The 23393-nt window shown below is 44.8% G+C and overlaps 1 protein-coding gene across 15 annotated transcripts in view; it reads right to left on the minus strand.

Moving 5' to 3' along the window:
* The window catches only part of ZMYM2 (zinc finger MYM-type containing 2), a 98761-nt gene that overhangs the window by 12684 nt on the left and 62684 nt on the right, over positions 1 to 23393 (minus strand). For 10 of the 15 annotated variants that reach the window (XM_025196640.1, XM_025196648.1, XM_025196647.1 and 7 more), the window contains 8 exons: positions 21425 to 21554; positions 20837 to 20952; positions 19813 to 19984; positions 18587 to 18694; positions 17089 to 17183; positions 15698 to 15866; positions 14464 to 14615; positions 6030 to 6425 (listed from right to left, as the gene is read on the minus strand). In XM_025196640.1, the coding sequence (XP_025052425.1) occupies positions 6030 to 6425; positions 14464 to 14615; positions 15698 to 15866; positions 17089 to 17183; positions 18587 to 18694; positions 19813 to 19984; positions 20837 to 20952; positions 21425 to 21554 (1338 nt within the window). The remainder of the gene's footprint in view (positions 1 to 6029; positions 6426 to 14463; positions 14616 to 15697; positions 15867 to 17088; positions 17184 to 18586; positions 18695 to 19812; positions 19985 to 20836; positions 20953 to 21424; positions 21555 to 23393) is intronic. The other 5 variants (XM_025196650.1, XM_025196643.1, XM_025196639.1 and 2 more) reach the window with 4 other exon arrangements.

Raw genomic sequence — 23393 nt, forward strand, 5'->3', positions numbered from 1 at the left:
ACCATTGCTGAGAAAAACTTAAAGGAATTTTGGGAAAATGAAGTTGTTATCCAAAAGAATCTTGTTCCCAGTCATTTTGTTTGGTTTTCATCAGACAACATCCAAATCTTGGAGGAGAGCTTGAATGGAAAACAAACAACTCACGAACACAAATTGTAGCATTTTGAAGAGAACCATCAAAACCAGGTCATAGATTTCATAGACATTAGGGCTAGAAGGGACCTTGCAAGATCATCTGGTCCAGCCCCCTACCCAAGGGGCAGGAAGTCAGTTGGGGTCAAATGATCACAGCAGGATAAGCATCCAAATGTTTCTTAAAAGTATCCAAAGTAGGTGCTTGCACCACCTCTGGGGGGAGTCTATTCCAGGTCCTAGGGCCTTGGACAGCAAAGAAGTTTTTCCTTATGTCCAGCCTAAAATGGTTTTCCAGGAGTTTGTGACCACTGGTCCTTGTCTTCCCTTGGGATGCCCTGGTGAACAGATGTTCTCCCAGTTCCTGATGCACATCCCTTATGTACTTACAGGCTGCCACCAAGAAACCCCTGAGCCTATGTTTTTCCAGGCTGAAGAGTCCCATGGCTCTTAGCTTATACTCAGGCTTGCTCTCTTGTCCTCTAATTATGCGTGTGGCTCTTCTTTGGACCCTCTCACAGTTCTGCACATCCTTTCTGAATTGGGGAACCCAGAATTGGATACAGTATTCCAGCTGTGGCCTCACCAAAGGTGAGTCAAGTGGAAAGATGACTTCCTGGGTCTTGCTTGAGATGCATCAGTAGATGCTAGAATACGGCTGTGCGAAATGGCTATGTTTCATTTCAGTTTCAGATTTGGTTGTTTCGGAGGGACAGTGATTCGTTTTGGTGTTTCGGATCACTGTCCTGTTTCAATTCGGCCAAATCCGTTTCGGTGATTCGACCATAGGTTATAATGGAGAATCACTAAAATGCCTATAACGTTGACATTTCTTGCCTGATTCAGCTAAAAATTGCACGGACGGTAGTCCCTTCTGAGGCCATGAAGCCTGCCAGGTTTCAAGGAGATAGGTGTAAGGGTTTCTGTGAAACTGCACTTCAAACTATTTAAAGCAAAACGCGTGTATGTGCGTGTGCGCGCGCGCGCCTACCTTTAAACAGGGGGCCTTCCAGGTGCCAGTTACATCTCCACCCACCTACTTGTTTCTAGGCCAAAAGCCCACCCCTCTTTTTCCTGCCATGCCTTGATGGAAAATTAATTCAGATATTTCCCAGGCCAGAGGCTGCCCATTTAGGTGTCTTGGGGTGACATCCATTCCGCAGCTCCATACCTCCCCAACACTGTGGCCCAGGCCTCGCACATTGCATCCTTCACCCCTCCAGCTGTGGTCCCCTCTCTGGGACCTCTGACATCCCTTTAGGCCCTGGCCTCACCTTCAGGCCAGTTGGAATCCCAAGACTCTTGCTCTGGGCATTCCTCGCAGTGGGCCCCTGCCCCTTTGACCACCCCCACTTTGGGTCCTAGCCACAGCACGGACCAGTCGAGGGTACCTCTGATATCTTTTATTAGACCAACTGAATAGTTGGAGAAATATATCCTAGCAAGCTTTTGGGTTTAAAAACCCTTCATATTGCTGAGGAAGCGTCTGAAGTTGGCGTGTGCTCTTCCTGGATGGAAGGAATAGTAAAGAAGCCAGAGGGTGACATGCAATGCAGGCATGAAAACCAGTCAGTGAAAATGTAAACTGAGGTGTCAGGGGATGAGGTGGGGTATGTAAGGGGGGGTGTGGGGGATGTAACAGTGGAGAGGTACCTGGGGAGTCAGATGTCAGGCAGGTTATAGTGTGTCATAAATCCAATGTCTACATTGAGTCCATGAGTTTCTGTATCCAGGAGGTTGATGAAGTGAAGTTCATAGGCTCGTCTGTGAAAAGTGGTTTGTAAATTCAAACAAGCACAGAACCTCACTAATCTCATCACCAGAAGCAAACTTCCTACAGCCCAAAACACACCAAATGGATGACCATACCATGACAAGAAATGCAAAACCTGCCAACATATCTCCAGTACCCCCACAATTACTACACCTCACTACAGAACCATCACCACTCCTGGAACTTACAGTTGTACATCCAGAAACATTATATATTTCATCCAGTGCACCAAATGCCCTGATGGAAAATACAGAGGAGACATCAAGCAACAACTGTGCACCAGAATTAATGGACACCAGAAATCTATCACAGACAAGAATACCCAACTACCTGTGGGGGCACATTTCTCACAAGAAAGCCACGCTCTCTGCAATTTTTCAGGCCTGCTCATTAAAGGGAATTTGCAAATCACTTTTCATAGACGAGCCTATGAACTTCACTTCATCAAAAGGAAATAGGTGTGGACGGAGTGAGGAGGGTGTCACTCACTCTGTCTGCATGTGGAGCTTGGGGAACCCCACCAGAGGGAGGTTCACCTTGAGGAACACCAGCTGCTCCACCAAACCAGGATCCAAGGAGGTGTGGTGAGGTGTCACAACATCCCCAGCAATGCTGAAAACCCTCTCATTTGGAACAGTTGTCGGTGGACAGGACAGGTGTTCCCAGGCAACCATGGCCAGATCCTGCCACAGCTGGCTGTGGCTGGCCCAGGTGGCCAAGGAGTCACACAGCAGTGGTTCCACATCCTTGGCAAGATAGGTAGCCACTGAGGCCTTGGCGCTACGTGCCTGATGCTAGGATCTGGTGCCTCCGGACCCCAACATGGAAGCCATGCCCTTGGCCCACACTGACAGCACCTGTGGTGGAGGACACTAGCTAGTGGATGGAGTGCTGGCACAGGACAGTGGTTCCCCCGTCTCTGCCTTTCTGCCTCCCTGACTCTGTTCACCAGCACCTCCATCCAGTGATCCAGGGTTTTGCTGATTAGCCAAAGTACATTTGCCAGAATTGTGTGAATACACAAGGCACTCATTCAACATAGGACACTTCCCCTTCACCCTCGGGTTGCACATCGCCGCCAGCACATGGACCATACTGGACTGCAACAGATCCAGCCATTTCTTGATACTCTCCTTCAGCCACTTCACCAGTGCCTGCACCTCTGGTGACACTGGCTTTCCCCAGCCAGGAACATCGATCCCCTGGAACTTCTCCATTTGGTTCTGAAGCTCTCTCACTATGGGGATCACCTGGCTAAGGAGGGCATTGGCAGCGCTGAAGCTCTCCGTGGCCTCAAGGAAGGGCTTGAGGACCACCAAGATCTGGGAGATGGTATCCCACTCAGCTCTGTTCAGGGGGTATGTGGAGTTCCACCGAGTCTCCACATCCTGCATGATTTTGTGCTGTGGGATGTTCAGCTCTGTTTGTTTATCCCACAGCATCCTGACCTCCTTGATACTCCGGTGGAAGTAGCCTGCCACCTTCCTGTATTTTTAAATGAGCTGGCTGGTTGTAACAGCGCCCTCACCAGCAGGCCTGTCCCCCTCTGAGGTGTCCCTGACTATAAGGTAGAACTTGTGTGCCACAGCAGATGCCAACAAAAGTTGCATCATGGACTGCCTTGACCATATTGGCCCCACAGTCAGGGACCATGAACCCATGAGTAAACTTGCCCTGCCCAACAAGCCACCCCTGCACCAAGTGATTCATGCTCCCCATGATCACCATTGCTGTGTGGGACTCATCCAGCACCTCAGCTTGAAGGAGAGCCCACCAATGGCCTGACTGGTCACACCAGTGCCCTGTGAGGGAGAGGTAGGCATGATTTCACCCCAGCTGCTGCAGGTGTCTGAGGTGAAGTGTACAGCCACCTGCAGACCTGCCCTGCAGAGCTCCTTCCTCAAGTACTCCCTGCATGCCTCATACAGGGAGGACACCACTGTCCTGTTAAAGGTGGTACGTGCGGGCACGCAGTATGATGGGGCCACAAGTGCCATGAGCCACCTGAACCCTGGCCGTTCAACTAAGGAGAAGGACTGGCCATTCAGAGCAAGCATCTCCCCAGTGCTCTGGGTGACTTCACTTGCCTTGGGAACGCATTCCGCTTTCTCTCTGCCTTTCCCCCACTGGTCCAGGCTGGCCTGACTCTGCTTCTGGGGGACGGAGGCTTTGGAGCGAGAGGAGGACTTCCCTTGAGACACGGTCTCACTGGTGCCAGGCTGAGGGGGAGCAAGGGCAATGGGGTAGTACCTCCTAATATGCATTAGCATCCCCATGGTGCTGAAGTGTTTCTTGTCTTTGCCCCGGCTGGTCTTGCACTGGTAGTGCAGGCAGATAGCATATGTGGGATTATCTGCCACCTCAAAATTATCCCACACTACACTACCCCCTCGCTTCTGGGGTGCGGGTGCAAATCCTGCCTTCTCTTCCTCCTCAGCAGGCAGAGGCACAATGACAGGAGGAGCTGACAGCTGAGCCACTTGCCTCCACAACCTCAACCTCCTCCAAGGTGCTTTTCAGAGAAGGAGACCTGGCTCTAGGGGAACTTTGGAGGGTGTGGAGCAGAAACTCAGATTCCCCCTCCTTCCCCAGAACTTCTCTGGTTATGGCACTGAGCTCCCCTGGTTCCAGATCCAGCTCCTCTGGCACTGGAAGGCTCAGGCTGGGAACTGAAATTGGGGTGGAGGAGACTGTCATGCTGGTGGTGCTGGAAGTTATTATTTTGCTGGTGTTAGTGGAGGTAGGGCAGGTGCAGACACTGCTCCCACCTCCTTGCTGCCACTAGCAGCAGAAGCCTCATGGCTGCTAAGGAAGAGAGTGTGTCTAAGTTTGGGTGGGGGAAGGGGGGGAAGGACGACTTGCAGCTCTCCCTCTACCCGCTCTCGCTCCCCTGCCAGAAGAACTGGCACCTTTCCAGCACGCTTCATAATGTTTGCTGTGTTGGAAAATATGTGCATGTGTGTGTATAATACGTCTTCTATGTGCAATATATCTTCTATCTGTAATATATTGGAAAGGTGTATCCAATCCTTTCCAAGAAGAGAGACTAGCAACAGATTGACTACTAGGAACCCAGCCACTACAGCCAGTCAGTACCTTTCACATGCTGTTGCTTCCAGACAGACAGCTCACAAAAGGCAGAGAACGGCTTCATACAGAGCCTTATATGCTTTTTCACTGTCAGCCCCCAGAGCACTGGGATTGGAAGGGACCTCAGGGACAGATTGCAGACACTGGCCAATTACAGATGTCAATATCAGAGCAATCCTTCCCCACCTCTCTATCCCACCCTCTTCCGAGTTTGTTTCCCCGCAAGCCCACCTCTGAAACATTCTAAAACGTTTTGGATGGTTTCATTTCAGAGCTGTTTCTGAGCCTTCCATTTTGTTTCGAATTCGGTGTTTTGGGCGCAGAACAGGCCGAAACACCTCTGAAACAAAACAGCTGCAGAAATTTTGCACAGCCCTAGTAGATGCAAGCCAGAGTTTTGTTTGCTTTGCCAGCTGCGGCATCGAATTGGTGGCTTGTGTTCATCTTGTGGTCAATCATGACCCCCAAGTCTCTTTCAGTCATGGTGCTAGCGAGCATAGCACTGCCAAGCCTATAAAGTGCAATGTGGTATTTTTTCTTCCGAGGTAGAGCACCTTGCGTTTCTCTGTGTTGAATGCCATCAGGTTCTGATCCGCCCACCTTGCAAGCCTGTCATGGTCGGACTGGATTGCCAGCTTATCCTCTAGGGTGACCACATTTCCCCATACTTTGGTGTCAACAACGGACTTAGCCAGTCTGCTTCTGACATCAGAGTCCAGATCATTTATAAATACATTGAAGAGTACAGGTCCAAGAATGGAGCCTTGGGGGACATCACTGGTCACCATGCGCCATGTTGATTGGGTTCTATCTACTATCATTCTTTGGGTCCGTCCACGGAGCCAATTCCTCAGCCATCGGACCGTAAGGTTGTCAAGGCCGCAGTTCTCCAATTTTACCATGAGGATATCATGGGATACCAGGTCAAAGGCTTTCTTGAAGTCCAACTATATGATATCAACCTCTTCTCCTTTGTCCAGGTGATGTGTTACCTGGTCATAGAAGGAAATGAGATTGGTCAGGCAAGACCTACCTGCAACAAAGCTGTGTTGGCTTCTTTTAGCCTGTTAACGGTTTCCTTGATGATTTTTTCCAAAATCTTTCCAGGGACTGAGGGCAAAATGATTGGCATGTAGTTCCCTGGATCTTCCTTCCTCCCCTTCTTGAAGATAGGAACCACAATGGCCCTCTTCCAATCTTCAGTTACCTTGCTCGAGCACCACGAGTTCTTGAATATCCTTGCCACTGGCCACGCTATTATGTAAACCAGTTCCTTTAGTACTCTTAGGTGCATTCCATCCGGGCCAGCTGATTTGTGGATGGCCAGCCTCTCAAGGTGTTCTCTCACAAGAACCATGCCAATGAAGGGCATATGGTCGCCCTTTTTCTGATGATCCCACATCTTGTCAGGTGGGGTGATCCCCTTGAGCTAATGGAAGACCAATGCAAAGTAATCGTTAAGGAGATTGGCTTTTTCCTGGGTGTCGGTTATCAGCTGCCCCATTTGGTTTAGCCAGGGTTCAATGTTGCCCTTGTTCCCCCCCCACCCCCCACGATTTCCCACACATCTGAAGGAGGACTTTTTATTGTCCTTGATTTGTGTAGCCACTTTGAACTCAGTTTCAGCCTTGGCTTTCCTAGTTTGCTCCCTAGAGCTGATGACCAGTGCTGAATACTCCTCTTTAGTGGTGTTTCCCATCTTCCATCCTTTATAAGCTTCTCTTTTTAGATACAGGAGGTCCGTGATTTCCTTATTGAGCCAAGGGGGTTGCCCAGCCCTTCTGCTACTTTTTCTAGAGGCTAGAATGGACTTCTCTTGTGCTTCAAGGATCACATCCTTGAGGAGCAACCACTCGTCATGTACTCACCTCTCTGTTAGATTATGGCCTTGCAGGGCCTCGACAACTAGCTTCCTGAGCTTATGAAAGTCAGCTTTCCTAAAGTCAAGAACTTCAGCATTGCTGACCGACTTGCTAGCTTTGCGGTGGATAAAGTGATCAGCTCATGGTCACTGTGTCTCAGCTTCCCTTTGATTTTCAGGTTGCTCGCTAGATCATCCCCTTTGGCCATTATCAGGTCCAGCAGCACCTTGCCTCTTGTCGGCCCGTAGGCTTCTTGAGACAAATATAGCCTGTCAATGCACGTGAGGAAGCACTGAGACCAACTGGATTTGGCTGACTGCTCTTCCCATGAGATGTCAGGGCAGTTGAATTCACCCACTACAACCACGCAGCAAGAGCATGTAGCCTCAGCCAGTTCCATAACGAATTCATGGTCAAATTCTTGCTCCTGATTAGGAGGTCAATAGTAGATTTCTACTGTTATATTCCCATCACCACATTCCCCCCATATTCTTACTCAGAGGGTCTCAAGTCTCCCTCCTTGGTTGCCAATCTCCACCTGTAGAGAAGTGTACTGCTCCTTCACATAGAGAGCTACACCTCTGCCCTTCCTTGCAACACGAATCTACCTGTACAAGGTGTAGCCCTCTATATCTATGGTTCAGTCATAGGTGGAATCCCACTAGGTCTCTGTTATCCCTATGAGAGCATAGTCATTTCTGTTTAGTAGAAGGGCCAGTTCCTCCTGTTTGTTGCCCAGGCTCCTGGCATTTGTGTATAGGTAAGTGAGCCTGCCGATGGAGGCCCTAGGCTTCCCTGAACTCCTAGAAGAGTCCTGTCCCTGGGCTAGGATAGGAAGGAGTGAGATCCTTTGTGCAGCCCGACCTATTGATTTTGTGGTTGACGGTTGATAGGCTTGCACTGGTGGTTTGCCTATACCCCGGCAAACTTAGTTTAAAGCCCGGTCTAGCAGGTCAGCCATTCTGGCTGAGAAGGGCTTCTTCCCCATTTGAGTGAGGTGGAGGCCATCCCTTCCCAACAAATCACTGCCTCTTTCTCTGAAGTGAGGACTGCAGTCATGGAAGTTGAAGCCTTTACAAAAGCACCAGAGCCAGAGTCTTCTTTTTACTTCTGCAACTCTTCTCTCCCTCCTATGCTTGTGACCTGTAACCAGAAGGATTGAGGAGAAAACCACCTGAGCCCTCAACCCTCTGAGCCCTGCTCCCAGAGTCCTGTAGTCATTCATGACCTGGCTGGGATTGCTCTGAGTTAAGACTGAAGAAAGCACTGGCATAATACAAAGGAAAAGAACCTGGAAGGATGCAGCATTTGAATTTAACAAAGTCATTCCAGAGATGATGACCCACAACAAGTCACTGAAACCACTCATCCATAGTATGGGTAGTAACATGAATGAAAAGCTCAACAACACAGTTGTTCAGGGTAGCAGCAGTACCATGGAAACGGGGTAGAATATCAGCCAACAACCAAGAAAATACCGCTGTACCAGGGTGGACAACATTTAACCAGTTTCTTTCTGATGATTCTTCACCATCATTGATTGTTGGACTTTGTCCCATACTGCCTGTACTGGCATCCAAGTATGACACCATTTGGACAGTCATCATGTGGACAGTCATCATGCAATGTAAAACAACTGCAGGATACCTGGGACAACAGCACATAGTCATAACGTTTGATCAGGCATTGCATTGCATTGCAAAGCAAGTGAATTTTTGTGGGCTTAGTCAGAAGAAACTAAAGGAGTAATCATTCAGTTGGGAGGCTTTCATCTCATCATGGTTCACCTAACAGCAATTAATCAGCATTTTGCTGCTTCATGACTTGAAGGTTGGACAAAAAGATTTTTTTCAGAAAACACCGCTACCAACATAATGAAAGGAAAATTACACTACTGTGCTATCAGAGCACAGAAGATAAGATTTGAAGCAATATGGCATATGTTGATAACAAATTCATTGTGTGGTTGTCCAGTTCAAGCAAAGGATTAGATTATTATGTTGTTGACCAACTTTCCTGCAGCACAGCTGTTGCATTCAGAAATGATGACTGCAAAGCAGGAAGGAAAGCAGTGAAAGATTAGTGCAGGGGTTGTCAATCAGGGGTACGCGTACACCTAGGTGTACTTAGAAAGGCCGTAGGGGGTATGCGTGGGCGGGCGGGCAGACAGATGGAGATGGAACGCGCCCCAGGTTGCAGCAGCGGCGTCTCCCCCGGCGCGTTCCCATGTTTTGCTTCTTACCTGGGGGAGGGGATGGGGTGTGCCGGGTGCCACTGGCCTCACGTGGTACACCACAGCACCTCCCTGCCCCTCACCTCAGCTCACTCTCTGTGCCTGCTGCCAGGAGCAGGGCCAGGGAGGTGAGGGCAGTGGTGCCCCTCTGTGGGCCACGCACGTGCCGCCCGGCCCACTAGCCCACAGAGCCGCACGTGCGACCGGCCATAAGAAAGCAGCGTGGCAGCAGCATGGTGATGGTGGTGGCTGCCACGTGCGAGCCCCCCCCCAAATCCAGTTGGCATGTGTAGCCCGCAGAGAGGGACACCACTGCCCTTGCCCCCCTGGCCCTGCTTCTGGGAGTGAGCACAGAGCCTCTGCCAGGGTGCACGCAGCAGCAGGAGCCACCCCTCTCTGCTCACACTCCCCGGATGAACTGCTCTTGTGGCTCCATCCCGCACTCCGTCCCGACTGTCCAGTGCCTACCCCTGCCCCACTCCCTCCCTCACCACGTGGGCCTTGATCTGGCTCCCCACCCCGCCCCCTAAAAACAAGAGAAAAATATAAAGGGGTACATGAGATGAAACTTCGAGGCAGAGGGGGTACACTTGTTAAAAAAGGTTGAAAACCCCTGGATTAGTGCATCTGCCAACAACTGGCACTTTGCTTCAGGAATTTGTGGAAGAACACTCCCATCAAGGTATATTCAAGTAATGGATGAACTATTTGGAAGTAGTCAATACTCTCTTGTGTAGTCAGGGCTGACTGCAAAGAAAACTGGCACAAGCATTTACATGCCTTTAAAGAAATGCTTCTGCTGATAGCTGTGCACGATCATTACATGAGATGGGGTGTAGTATATCTTGAATGTATGAAGGATATAGCAAATTTTGCTCCTAAGGTGTATACTGAGTTTGTAGAAGAAGGATTTGGGTCCATGACGACTAACCTCCCATTTGTAAATATTTCAACTTATTGGGCAATAGAGCGTCACAGAGCCTGTGCTCCGGAGGGGCTATTCATGAGTTCCAGGGGCGGGGAGGAGGGGAAACTACCTCTGGCTCTCCTGCCACATCTTTCGTGTTCAGAAGAAAAAGAAGTGCATCTGTCTCTGGTTGCGTGGGGCTAGGAACTGACAGATAACTTCCATCTTGTCTGCTAACAGTTTGATAACGCCCTGTCCTACCAAAAAGCATAAATACTAGGGCTGTGCGAAGGTTCGGTCCCCAATTTGGTTCAGTGGAGATCTGGCCCAATTCAGTGGCTGAATCCCCGAATCCAAATTGAATCAGAGGACTCTTTAATCTCTCCAAATCAAATCAGAACCCTTTGAATCAATTCGGAAACATTTGGAAAGATTTGGACAGAGACAGCTTTAAATGTTTTTTCTACATACCACTAGGTAGCAGGGGCTCGTGAATGCTGTGATGCTGGGGTGCATAGAGTGTCCCACAGAAGCACAGGGGGCTCCCCAGCGCACTTGGCAGCAGACCCGGAAGTGGACAAGAAGCACTTGTGGCCTACTTCCAGGTCCATCGGGGAACGTGCAGAGGGGTCCCCCTGTAGCCGATCACAAGCCGGGGGAGGCGCGCGGCGGCCCCCCAGCATGCTCTCCGGAAATGGACCAGAAGTACTTCTGGTCCACTTCCGGGGTCACCACTGAGCATGTGAGGGTCCCCCTGCACTCCTGTGGGATGCTCCATGCACCCCAGCATTGCAGCGATCACAAGCTGTGCCTGCTACCTCAAGGTACGTAGAAAAAACTTCTAAAGCTATGTCTGTGTCCGAATCGCTGATTCTCCGAATAAGTATCGAATCTTCAGATTTGGATTCAGGTGAATTGAATCAGGGACAGTGATCCGAATCAACGAATTGAATCACTGCCCCTGATTTGGGCCAAATCCAAATTGAATCACTGCCCCCGATTTGGGCCGAATCCGAATTGAATCACCGCCCCTGATTTGGGCCGAATCCGAAACAAACAGGGCCCGCTTTTTACACCCCTACTAAATACTTTGCATCTTTATCTGCCAAGACATTTTCTAGGATTGGCTATCATCCCCCCAGCCACTGCAGCCTGGAGGTGTTGGGGCCAGGTTTTAGTAAAGATAATATCGTCTATATAGGCTGCAGCATAGGCCCCATGAGGTGCCAAGATGGTGTCCATCAATTTCTGAAAGGTGGCTGCTGCTCTATGAAGCCCAAAAGGCATTTGCAGAAACTCGTATAGTCCCCAAGGTGTCCCAAAGGCCGTTTTGGTGCAATCATTAATGGCCATCATGCCCTGCCAATACCCTTTTGACAGGTTAAGGGTGGTAATAAATCTGGCCTCCCCAATCTTCTTTATCAGTTGTATGATGTGGGGTATAGGGAAGGCATCAAATGTTGCCAGAGTGTTCAGTTTTCTAAAGTCAATACAAAGTCATAAAGACCCATCTGGCTTTGCTATTGGCACTACCAGGCTCCTCCACAGGCTACGTGATAGTCTAATGCCTTGCTCAAGCATCTTTTCCAGCTCCTCCTGAACGACCTGATGTAGAAGTCGTGGCACTGGATGCCAGAGTATGAATCTTGTGTACAACGTACACCCCCACCATGTCCAACCTGGCCCATCTCTGAAGACATCTCAAAATGACTGGATTAGAGCTATTACTTCCCCACACTGTTCTGGGGTTAACTCTCTTCTGATCTGCATGTGATCCTCTAACTTCAATCCTGCATCTTATTAGGATAGTCAGTTCCATGTCTTCCCATTCCCCAACCAGGGCTACCATCCATCCCTCATCTTTTCATTCTCTCAACAGGTTGACGTGGTAGATTTGCCTCTCTCCTGCGTCCTGGTCAGGAGACCTCATAATCCATGGACCCAACTCGGTGGAGGATTTCAGAACAGTCCCTGCCATTTTATGAGTTGTTTGCTAGTTGAGGTGGGCAGTAAGACCAGCACCCTCTCACCTTTCTGGAATTCTTATGCCTCTGTTCTTACGTCATGTGCAGCTTTTTGACTCTGTTAAGCTCCTCTCAAGTTCTCACTAGCTATCTGTTGTGCAGTGTGTAGCTGAGCATGCAGTTCATGATGGTAAGTGTCCGCCCCAACCAACAGTGCTCCCGGTCTTTTCCATTCTTCCCTAAGTACTTGGATTAAACTCTAGGGCATATGCCCGTATACCAGTTCAAAGGGAGAGAACTGAGTTGACTCTTGCGGGGCATTGTGAATCGCAAAGACGAGGGGTACCAAAAAGTCCCACTTCTTAGGTTCACTCTAGGCACTGTGCTAGAGCATCCACTTGATTGTACCATTCAGCCTCTCCACCAGTCTGTTAGTTTGAGGGTGATATATGGACGTGCAGAGGTGGTTTGATCACCAAGGTATGGCACGTTGACCATATAACCCCAGGCATAAAATTTGTGCCTTGATCGGTTAAAATCCCACTATATCTAATGCAATATGAGAGAAAGGAATTGCTAGCACTGGTATAACCTGCAGTGAGGCCCTGGGTGGCTTATCTTCCCTGGCGTGCTGACACTCAAGACATGCTGCACACCTGCGAGTGACTTCCTCCTGAAGCCTCAGCCAAAAAAAACCAAAACTGTGGGAGATTTTAGCTGATGTCTTATTTCTCTCCAAATGACCTCCTAGAGGGGTGGCATGTGCTAACTGCCACAGGGTCTTACAAAATGAGGCTAGGTCAACTAACCGAGCGATCTTCTCTCCTTCCCTGACTCTCCTTTTGACCCAATAAAGGAGTTCTCCCCTTACCTCACAGCACGAGTCCTCCTCTGCGAAGTCATCCTGCACTTCATTCTCAAAGATCTTTCTTAAGTCAGAATTGTCCCTCTGTGCCTGTTGGAAGTGGGTGCTGCTTGCGACCCTTCTTATATCAAAACCTTCATCTTGTTCTTCTGGGACAGGGGTCTTGTCTTCTCCCAACCACACCTCATTATACCTCAAATGTTGGTACTTCATTTTGGTTTCCCTGACCCATTCCAAAACGTCATATATAGGAAACCAATCCCTTCCGAAGACCATGTCACAGGCTAAACTTGGTGCTAACCCGACCTTCATCTCCCCATGATAGTCTATTATTTGGATCGGCAAGTAGCATCTTTTGTAAGTGGTTTTGTCCCTGTATATACATGTCATGGCTAAAGGGCCTGCTTTCTGTATCGCGGTATTAAGTCAGTGCAAATGAGCAAATGCAAACACCCTGAGTCCAGGGTCGCCTTCACTGGTTGCCCCTTTCCAGGCTGTGACACTGGCCAGCCTGGAGGACAAACCTTATGAGGAAAGACTAAGAGATCTGGGACTGTTCAGCCTGGGAAACAGAAGACTGAGGGGGGATTTGGTGGCCATCTATAAGTATGTAAGGGGTGAATATCGGGAGCTGGGAGAAAGACTATTCACTAGGGCGCCCCAGAAGAGGACAAGCAGCAACGGCTATAACTGTTAGAGGATGGTTTCAGGTTGGATGCAAGGAAGAACTTCTATAAAGGTAAGGATGACCACTAGACTCTGGAAAAGACTTCCCAAGGAGGTGGTGCAGTCCCCAACCCTGGAAGTCTTCAAGAGGAAACTGAAGACATTTTGCTGGGATCATTTGATCTCAGCAGTATTCTTGCCCTGAGCAAGGGGGTTGGACTCGATCTTTTGAGGTCCCTTCCAGCCCTTAATTTCTATGATTCTATGATGCATTATATTTTAAAGGTATTTTATCTTCATTTTGTATGCAGAGAACTTACTCCTTGTTTCACTTTGTATTACTAAAAAGTCATCTTGAGCAAACCATACACACACACACACTCTCACCCATGATAACACAAACACAACACAACACATGGAAAATTGACATTTTTAGACTATACATTCCTTTACTGTCCCTTAGCAAAAGGTTTAAAAGAATATGTACAAGAGCTTTTCTGTCTTCCAAATCATAATTTCTATATTAGTCATGCCTATTTATCAACCAGTAAGAAGTGCTCTTGTGGAGAGACACAAACAATGTTGCACATTGAGGAGTGTCCCCTCTACAAACTAAGAGGCGAATTAATAATTTTGAACTCAGTTAACAAGGAGGCTATTGCTTGGCTCTGTGGATTTGCATTTGCTATATAAATTAACCAATAAATATTTGTGCTTACCCCCAATGTCATGGGCGGGCAATTATTTTGGGCGGAGGGCTGCTTGCTGAGTTTTGGCAAGCCATCGAGGGCTGCATGACAGGCATCCAGGGGCAGAAAAATATTTAATTTTCCAAATTTTTTATGGGCCCTGCGGGCCGGATAGAATGGGCTGGTGGGCTGCATCTTGCCCGCCCCTGCCCAATCTTCTATTAAAGCATATTGCAGTCAAAATATCAGCTCCACTATTTATTTCTAAAGACTCTACTAACCTCTTGAATCCCAAGACACAGATAATAAATGCTATCAGGTGCATAGTTCTCTCCATTAGGCCTTCGAATTTCATTGACAAAATGTGCCAATCCATAGTTTAACTCAGCTGAAGTATGTGATAATAGGTCTTCCTTTAATTTCACAGATTTTGCTGTAAAATAAAGAAAATGAATACTACATTACACAACACTATTGCTATCTGGTTTTCTTTGGAAAAAAATGGTATATTGGTCCCCACAGAGAACTTCTAATCAAATTCAGAGGTAAAAGACAGGACCACAAGCTGCTCAATTTAGGGATATACTGACTGCACTGCATTTTGCTATAGGGTGAAGATCATTATATATATCCCCAGAATCTACTGTTCCTTCTGTCAGAAGATAGAGGCAAAACGGTCCAAAGGAACCTTTTGAGATCTAAAGCATGGGGGTAGAAGAACAACAGTGGAAATGCTTGGCCCCCAAGAAAAAAGGCAAATGCTGGTATCAGAGAACACTTGCAAGAACTGCAGTAAGGGCACCAAAGCCCACTGAAGTAGAACCTATGTTGGATCCTGGTACTAACATCATTCCCAGATGCAGATGCCCTAAAGCAGTAATTTCCAATCAGGGTACCACAGCACCCTAGGGTACCTTGAGATGCAACACAATGTTAGCACTGTTAGGTGTGCAAACGTGATTCACAAGATAAACCCCAGAGATTTTAAACAAGAATCCATAGTGTCAGAAGCACTGTGCCATGCTGTGGTCTTTCTGAGTTCTTTGCAACAGAAGAACTGTTCTATTATTTTCTGTAGTAAAATAAAAAGGTGAAAACTAAGAGCTGGCATTTTCTGAGGGGTGCCTTGAGACTAAGGAGGGGTGCACCTTGAATCTGAAAAGGCTGAGAACCACTGCTCTAATGAAGAGTAGGGTGTCCCTCCTGTGTAGTTAAAGAAGACCCAAAAGAGAGGTGAGGGTCAGTAAGAAGCACAAAGGGGTCACAGTAAATTCTGAAAGTTCCCAAATTCCCCTGCATTTTGGGAGTCAGGGGGTGGGGGCAGAAAAGGAAGGGAAAAACAGTTTCTACAGTAAAATAATCTTGTTGATCATGGGAACTTAATGAGAATTGAAAATATAAATTAAAATATCTATTTTGGGAATTAGATTCTAAAAAAGGGGTGATACAGACCAATACAGAGGTTCATTAATAAAAATAATAACACCTGAATGAAAGATATGTGGGAATACTTACTTGATTTCAATTCCTCTAATTCTGGCAGATCTTCATCTAAATTCCTAGTTTTTACCCAGTGCTTCCATGCATTTATACCATATGCATACTTGAAGGGAAAACTACACTCTGAATTCTCAGAGCTATCATCATGAGACTGGTACTCTGATATTGCTTTCCTCTTCACTCCCTATTATTGAAATAATGTGTTTAATATTAATATGAGCCTTAAATAAAAAAGCCAATTACAGACTCATTCCAAGGAAGATTTCAAACTGTAAAAGTATTTTAAGGCTATTTATATTTAATTCAGCTAGAGCCAGGAGGTAAGTTTCTTATAACATATACACTTCATTCAACATGCTGACATAGGTCTCTGACAAGTTATATTTATGATAGGATTAATATGAGACTTGCACCATAAATACCAATGTGCCATACATTCAGCAAATTTATGGTGCCATAAAATATCAAACCAGCCACAAAGATTCTCCATGAAAATATATGGAACATCTTTGTGGCTGTTTTTTATGGCTCTAGTTTGAACATGTGGGATGGTTGTCAGCATAGGGATCTGGGCAGCTCCGGTCTGAAACCTGGCTGGGGGTTGCCACAGACATAATGCAAACAAACTCTGATTGCTGGTATTATGATGTGGTTCACCAGGACCAGGCAAATTTGCTGCCTTGCCCTGTAGCCCCCACAGGGGCTTGTGAGTCTCAGGTGCCAGGTCCCTGTGAGTCTCCTGGGAAAATCCAAAGCCAAATTTAGTCAGCCCTGTAAGCCCAGATAACTTCAAACTGGAAAATTTAAAGTTTGGGAAAGGTATGAGCAACTGAAAATATTTCTAGCTTGTATATACAGCAGTTGATAAATCTCTCTTAATATTGAGAGCTGCAACAGTAAGGACCCTATGCTCAACTCAGTGACATTTTTCCATTTGCCTGCATATAACATGGCGTTACATAACTGCATTCAGATAACATTCAAAATTTCAGAAAATGATGGCAATATTCTAAGCACCAAAGAGAATCAATGGACTTGTGATTGGGATGAAGGGTATACAGCTTAGTCTGTTACACAGCAAAGCATGTGAATTGCAAGTATTTTACATCATAAACTCATTCCATAATTCACCACAACATTACATCAGGTTACAAGCATTACTATTTCCACCCATAAATAAGGAAATTGAAGCAGTGGTTAAGTGATCTGTTCAGGACTATGGAAATCATTATCAAAGATGGGAATAGATTTCAGGAGTTAATATTCTACTTCGTCTGCCAGACAACAATACTGAAGTAAGTTGTATACTAAATTAATTTAAAGACTGGAACACATGTACTATTCCAACTCAAAGAATAAACAAGACATATTACAATATTAATTAGCAATAGATTTTTAGTTTTTACCTTCTTTTTGGATCTAGGTCTTGGCTGTTCTTCATATTCTTCCCCAAAAACAGGAGGCAGCAAAAATTCATTTTCTGTATCAAGCTCTTCAGCCGCTGCAAATATTAAACCTATTATTATAAAATTTCTGCAAAATTACATGATTAAAGATTATAAACTACATAAATCAATTACAAGGCAAATATATTTGGCGCAGGTTTCAGAATTTGGAAGTAAGTATCAAAATAGTTATTTTTTAAACAATTTTCAAAGGTGTTAGAACATTTTTAATGACTAAAGTCACTAGGACTCTGCACCTTATTAAAAAACATAATGCATGACTTTTTCCAATTTTCTTTTCACTTATGCAAACTTTAGTATCAGTAGATTTCAGCCAATATGTAAATGAACAAGTGACCCAATAATAAATAAGTATAAACCAGCATGACATTAGAAGACATTAGAAGATATAAAGACTAACTGTTGAGAATAACAGGTTCTATTATAACCTCCTAGATGATGTAACCAAGTTAACTCCAGCACCTTAGCCCTAGACACTCTGCTAAACAATGGAGATTGTTAGATATATATACAGTGACAACTAACTGAAAGAAGTCAGATAACGCTCTTGCATATATCCTTATCCTTACACCTCAAGCCTCTATACAGTGAAGAAGCTTTAAAAAACCCAATAGGTACCTTGCTATGCTTGCTCAGAGGAAAAAAGTCTATCTTAATCCCTAAAGTAATCCTTGAAACCCAGTTCTAGGAGTTCTACTTTACCTACAGGACTGAGAAAGCAAGGAACTTTCAGCAGCAAAAATGGTTGCTGCAATGCCCAAGAGTATTTGGCATCTGGGATGGGAGTTTAGCTGGAGCTGAACTGATCCCTCTCTCCAGTCACAGATCTCCATGTGCATTCAGGGAAGAGCTAGAAGGGAAGGGATTTTGGTGGCCAAGAACAGGACTGCCCTTCACCAATCAGGGCCTCTGGAGGTCTCTGCCAATCTAAATCAGAACCAACACTCTCAAAGACAGGAATGGGCAACTGGACAATTCAGCAAAATTCTACTGCTTTCTCCACTAAAGAGCAAGGTACAAGCTTATTACTTGCTAAATATGAAGCATGCTCTTCTCCTTTTTGATCAAGGCTTGCACTTCACTCTCCATTCAAGCATCAGGCAATACAGAGATTTTCATTATTTTCCTCCAGGGTGCCAGAGTGGGATCTCTGGCACTTTGGAAGAGCCCTACAAGTTTTCCCAAGCCTGTACTTACACCTGAACAGTGCAAACAACTTTGTCCACCCTGTCCTCCTCCTGCTGGAGCCAGAGCAAAGTGCTCTACTTCCAAACATCCTCTGTCTGCGAAGGCTGAACAGTCACCTTCCAAAAGGAGGAAGACATGTAGAGCCTACAGTCAAAACTGTCCTGAAAAAATGGCTATACAGATTACTGTCCACAGTGTTATGAAGATTACCAGTACAGTATTTCAGATTATTATAAACATAGCCAAGTACCTCTTGGAAAATCAATCTCAATATCAAGGTCTGGTTCATAGGGAACATCAGGCAAACTTGTCTGTGTTTCTGTATCAGAGTTTAGCAGGTCTGATTCAATTATTACACCTGTAATGAAATAAAAAAACCAAACCACTTTCTAGTTAATTGCTTCCTGTGACTGCCAAGACAATGCAGAAACTTAGTGGTCCCTTACTTACTCTGCTAGGCAAGACAGTGTCCAATTATCATTTCATATTTGGCTATTTTGCAAACTTCTTTCAAACTAGAGGTAGAGGTGTCCTCTAGCCTATTCTGCCTTTGTTAGCTAAGGGAGTCTCCTGTCAAAGTCAGGGATGGAAACCATGACAGTTCAGACCCTGGATTCCATGTAGAAGACACCTCTAAAACCAAGGAGGGAAGGGTTAAGGAGGAATAAGCAACTCAAGGATAAACCAAAAAAGGAGGGAAGAAGGGAAATAAGAATCTTCCTAACTTCTTAAAGAAGCTTGGCTCCAAACTCTCTCCATAGGAAGGGCTCCATCCACAGATATTTGCATATTCTGACAACAGATCTAGTAAAAAGCACGTGGCAACCTGGCAAAGCTTGTCCAGTAATGCCTCCAACTCATCAACTGAGAAGGGAATATGACTCTCGTTTTGCACTCATTAAAATATGACAGATGAAACTTCTGCAGCCTTGTAATTCTCCTGGATATCAGAGCCAAAATATGTGCATACATCTCTGGATACATTTGGAGGAAACAGTGAAAAAAAGGCTAAGGGAAAGCTTCCATGGGCTTTTAAGTCACTTAAAATCATATGCACTTGAAGACACCATAGGAAAGTGCTGCTGCAAGAATAGATTATTTTTGTTGCCATTCAGAGAAATGGTCAGACACAATGGTAAAGATAAACTTTCCTGAATGTGATGAGCGTTCTTTTGGTTTTTTACTAGTGTTTTTGTTTTAAACTAGACATATTAAAGAAGGTGGTTGCCCCAAGCAAAGAAAAGAATTCTAGCACTTTTGCCATGGCAACCAAGTCATGGAATCTATTTTAAATATCTTCATGTCAGTTATACTGGAATAGTCTAGAAATGGTTTAAACAGAGAAGATTTTCAATTAAATTAAGAATTAACCAAGAGCAATTTTTCATTTAAAAAAATCTAAATGCAATTTAAAAATCCCTTTGGATACATACACACAAGCAAAATGATTCATGGGTCACAGAAATAAAAACATACTGTTCAGATCAGTAGTTTCTGTTTTCCCATCATCTTCAGGCATCATCTCTGCTATGGTCAGTAGCTCAGCCTCCAAAGAATTTGAGGGGATTTTACCCCTCAGTTCTTCTATTGCTGCAAGGATCTTCTCATTGCTATCCAGAGTAGTGGGCAGAAACACTGGAACTGGCACCTATGCAAAACAGAAATCAATTATTTTTTTAAAATTCACTTGTAATATATTGCTACCAGTAATAGAGGTAAGCATGAAAATGCAGACTCACTATACCCATCTTTTAAAAGAAGCCATCCATGGCTTAGATACTTTTCTCTCAGTAGAATCTAGTATACAAGTACTGACAGGTAGAAAACCCTAAACATGGATGAACCAGAATTTTTAAAAATGACACAGAGGAGGGGAAAATGGCATTGTGAGAAGCACACAACTTTACGGTGTGAGCTATGAATGTATCCAGAACTCCTGAGTTCTAATCCTAGTTTTGACTCTAACTACCCACTGTCTGTGACATTGGTCAAGTCATTAACCTCTTTCTGTGGCTTCATTTTCCCCACCTGTAAAGTGAGCAAAATTCTTTTTACCACTTAGATGTAATGTGCAATGTAAGTGATAACTATTAACAAAATTAACAAACTGGCAGTTTTAAAATCCTAATCTCATCCTGGTTTTCCCTTCAGCTCTGACATTCTTCTTGGCATTTGTTTCCTCCTCTTTTTGCCATCCCTTCAAGATCCAAAATCTCTCATTTTCCTTTATTCCCATATTGCTTCCTACTGATTGCCCATGTGCATTCAGCAGATGGAAGTATAATTAAAACTGCTGCTACAGTAGATAAGCATCATAAGAGCTTGGCTTACTGAAAAAGGGGCCAGGAAGTTAGTGTCAACTGCAGAGCACTGCTCTTCTTCAAAAAGGGAGGGTCAATCAATAATAGCTACAACTTACAAACTGACACCAACCCGAAGTGTTCTCTTAGACATAAATGAATGAAATAATGTTTAAAGATAAAGCTCATGTCTGACTTACTGGAACAGGAACTGCTGTAGGAACAGGAACATTTTGACTATACATGTGCATAGGCACCGGAACATAGACAGGTACAGGAACAGGCACTGGAACATACTCTTTTTTCCAATCATCTTCTTTAAAAAGAAGATAAAATACTGTTAGGGACTTAACAGATATCACCTTATAAGAAGAGCTCAAAAAAATTCCATTTTGTAGCATATTCCACACCAATAGACTGCATTTACCTGAATACCATTATGAATTTAAGATGACCCCCCCAGTAATTGGATTCTATATATAGAAAAATTATAAATGTTAACATTTTCCATGTATAGAATCAAATTATCAGAGTGTCATCTTAAATTCATCCCGCCCACTGCTACGGCAGGGAAAGCAGAGGCACAGGAGAAAGTAGCCCCCTTGATATCCTACCACTTGTTTCCGCGGCTGCCTGCCCCCTTGTATTGCCTGTATTCTCTGCCGCCTGCCCCCCATACAGTGCCTGCATCCATGCTGCCTGTGCCCCTTGTCTTGGATTCAAATAGATACGGTAATTAAAAATCATCAAGCCTGCAATAAATGCTTCAATTAAAATTCAGTTGTTACCTGTCTGACAAGATTTTGTCTGCATATGAGGTTTACAGTATGTAGCTTTTGTCATTGTCAAAGGTTTGCAAAGAACTGCCTTGTTCTTCATCTCCTTATTAGGTGTTGGAGAAGGTGGTGGTGCTGAACCCTATAGAAAAGCAAATTTAAAAAAGCATTTATTGTTGCCCAATTATTGATTTCTGTTCAAAGCTTTCAATTTCAAATCTCAGTTAACATTTGTGGAGTAGGAAGACACGTATAAAGACACAACAGTACTATTCACTTATTCTTTAGGTCTCAACTGCTTTTAGTTATCAATCTTAAGCTATCAATCATTCTAATATGAATACTTACCGTCTAGAATATAACATCAACATTTAATTAGTTCTGCTCTTATATTTGAAGTACAGAATGTTTTGCCATGTTGTCATTTAATACATCAACATGACTGCTCTCATATTAGAAACCTGTGCACTAAAACATAATTTTTTTTGTTTGTAAAAACTTTTAAGAACCCAAACTTCAGAAAAACAAGACAGCTATATGGTTTTAGGTTCAAAATTTGACCTTTTTTAAATGCATTAGAAGCCATAGGTCCTCACTCCATCAAGGCTACTCATCTCTTAACTCCAGCTTTCTATTTAGGATTATTCTAAGATCCTGAAAATATGTAATTCAGGCTCTACCTCCTGGCTCCACAAGAATATTCCAACGCCACTTCTAGAAATGCACCAAGTCCAAAGATCCATACATCAAAGTGCTTTTCCATGATAAAACATTATCTAGGCTTGAATTAGTTCCAAATAAACACACTGTTAAAGAGAGCTGTTTTCAAATTGATTTTCATATGTATTTTGCCACACAAAATAAAAATGAGAAAGAATGTTCAATGTTTCAAAAAGGAAGCAGTAAAACAATTAAATGATAAAGAACTCTAGCAGCAGTGGCTCGTGTGTTTTCTAAAATGTAAAAGTCTCTATTGGATCTCAGGTGTTTCTTACTTCGAAGTGTAAACTGAGGTAAGCTGTCTATAAGTTTCTATACATGTGATCTAATTAACAAAAAATGCTAGATGCTTTAGAAACGTGGCTCTGAATGGCTGACCTTCCTCATTACTAGGGCAAACTCAAATAGCTCAAAACATTTATCTAAATTATTGTAAATAACATATATTAAAATTTTTATGCGATTTAACAGTTTGCTATCCCTAAGCCTAAATAAGTTTTCCTTAATATACTAAAGAGTCTGAAGGAGCCAGTCTAGCTCCCCTGGAAAATAATCATTACAAAAACCCTGCATGAGACACAGAAAGTTTTATATTAAATTTAAGTTATCTACAGAAAGAAACCATTATTAAAACATTTTTTGGAACAAAATAACTTAAGTCAAAAGTTAAGGCTACTCTATACTCCATACATGCCTGTAACTTTTGTCCCCTTCACACAGACACAAATCCTTGGAAATTAATTACACTCAGTCTGTCAGTCCAAGTGAAGTATATACAGTAATAGGAAGACTCCAGAGAATAGCTGTTTGTAAGATCATAGGCCTTATTTTGGCCTTTCACTTTCAAGGTTGGGCTACATCATTAAAATGCTAATAGATAGTGCTTTTTCCCCCGGTACACTTGACCTCACCAGACACCTATCTGCAGCAGCATCCCAGTGATGGAGGATCCCCATCTCTACCCCCTCCCTCCCATGGATCCAGGTGCATGGGGGAAATTTCTACCTGGTAGAGCCAGGTATGCAGGGGAAATCCTGGCTCCTGGTGCCCCTGGATCAGTGGGGGAGGGATTCCCCCCCCACCTGACTCCATGATGGGGGATTCCCCCATACACTTTGCCCAGCACACAGAGAAGGAATCTCTAGCACCTTGCTCTGAGCAGTTGAGGGATTTCTCCCTTGTGCCTGGCTTTGCAGGAGAGAAATGTCTGGTCCTCTCTGCTTGCCTGTTTCCAGTCAGGAAAGGGATTTCCCTTGCATTC

The sequence above is a fragment of the Alligator sinensis genome, unplaced genomic scaffold, assembly GCF_000455745.1.
Source record: "Alligator sinensis unplaced genomic scaffold, ASM45574v1 scaffold777_1, whole genome shotgun sequence".
Classification (NCBI taxonomy): Eukaryota; Metazoa; Chordata; order Crocodylia; family Alligatoridae; genus Alligator; species Alligator sinensis.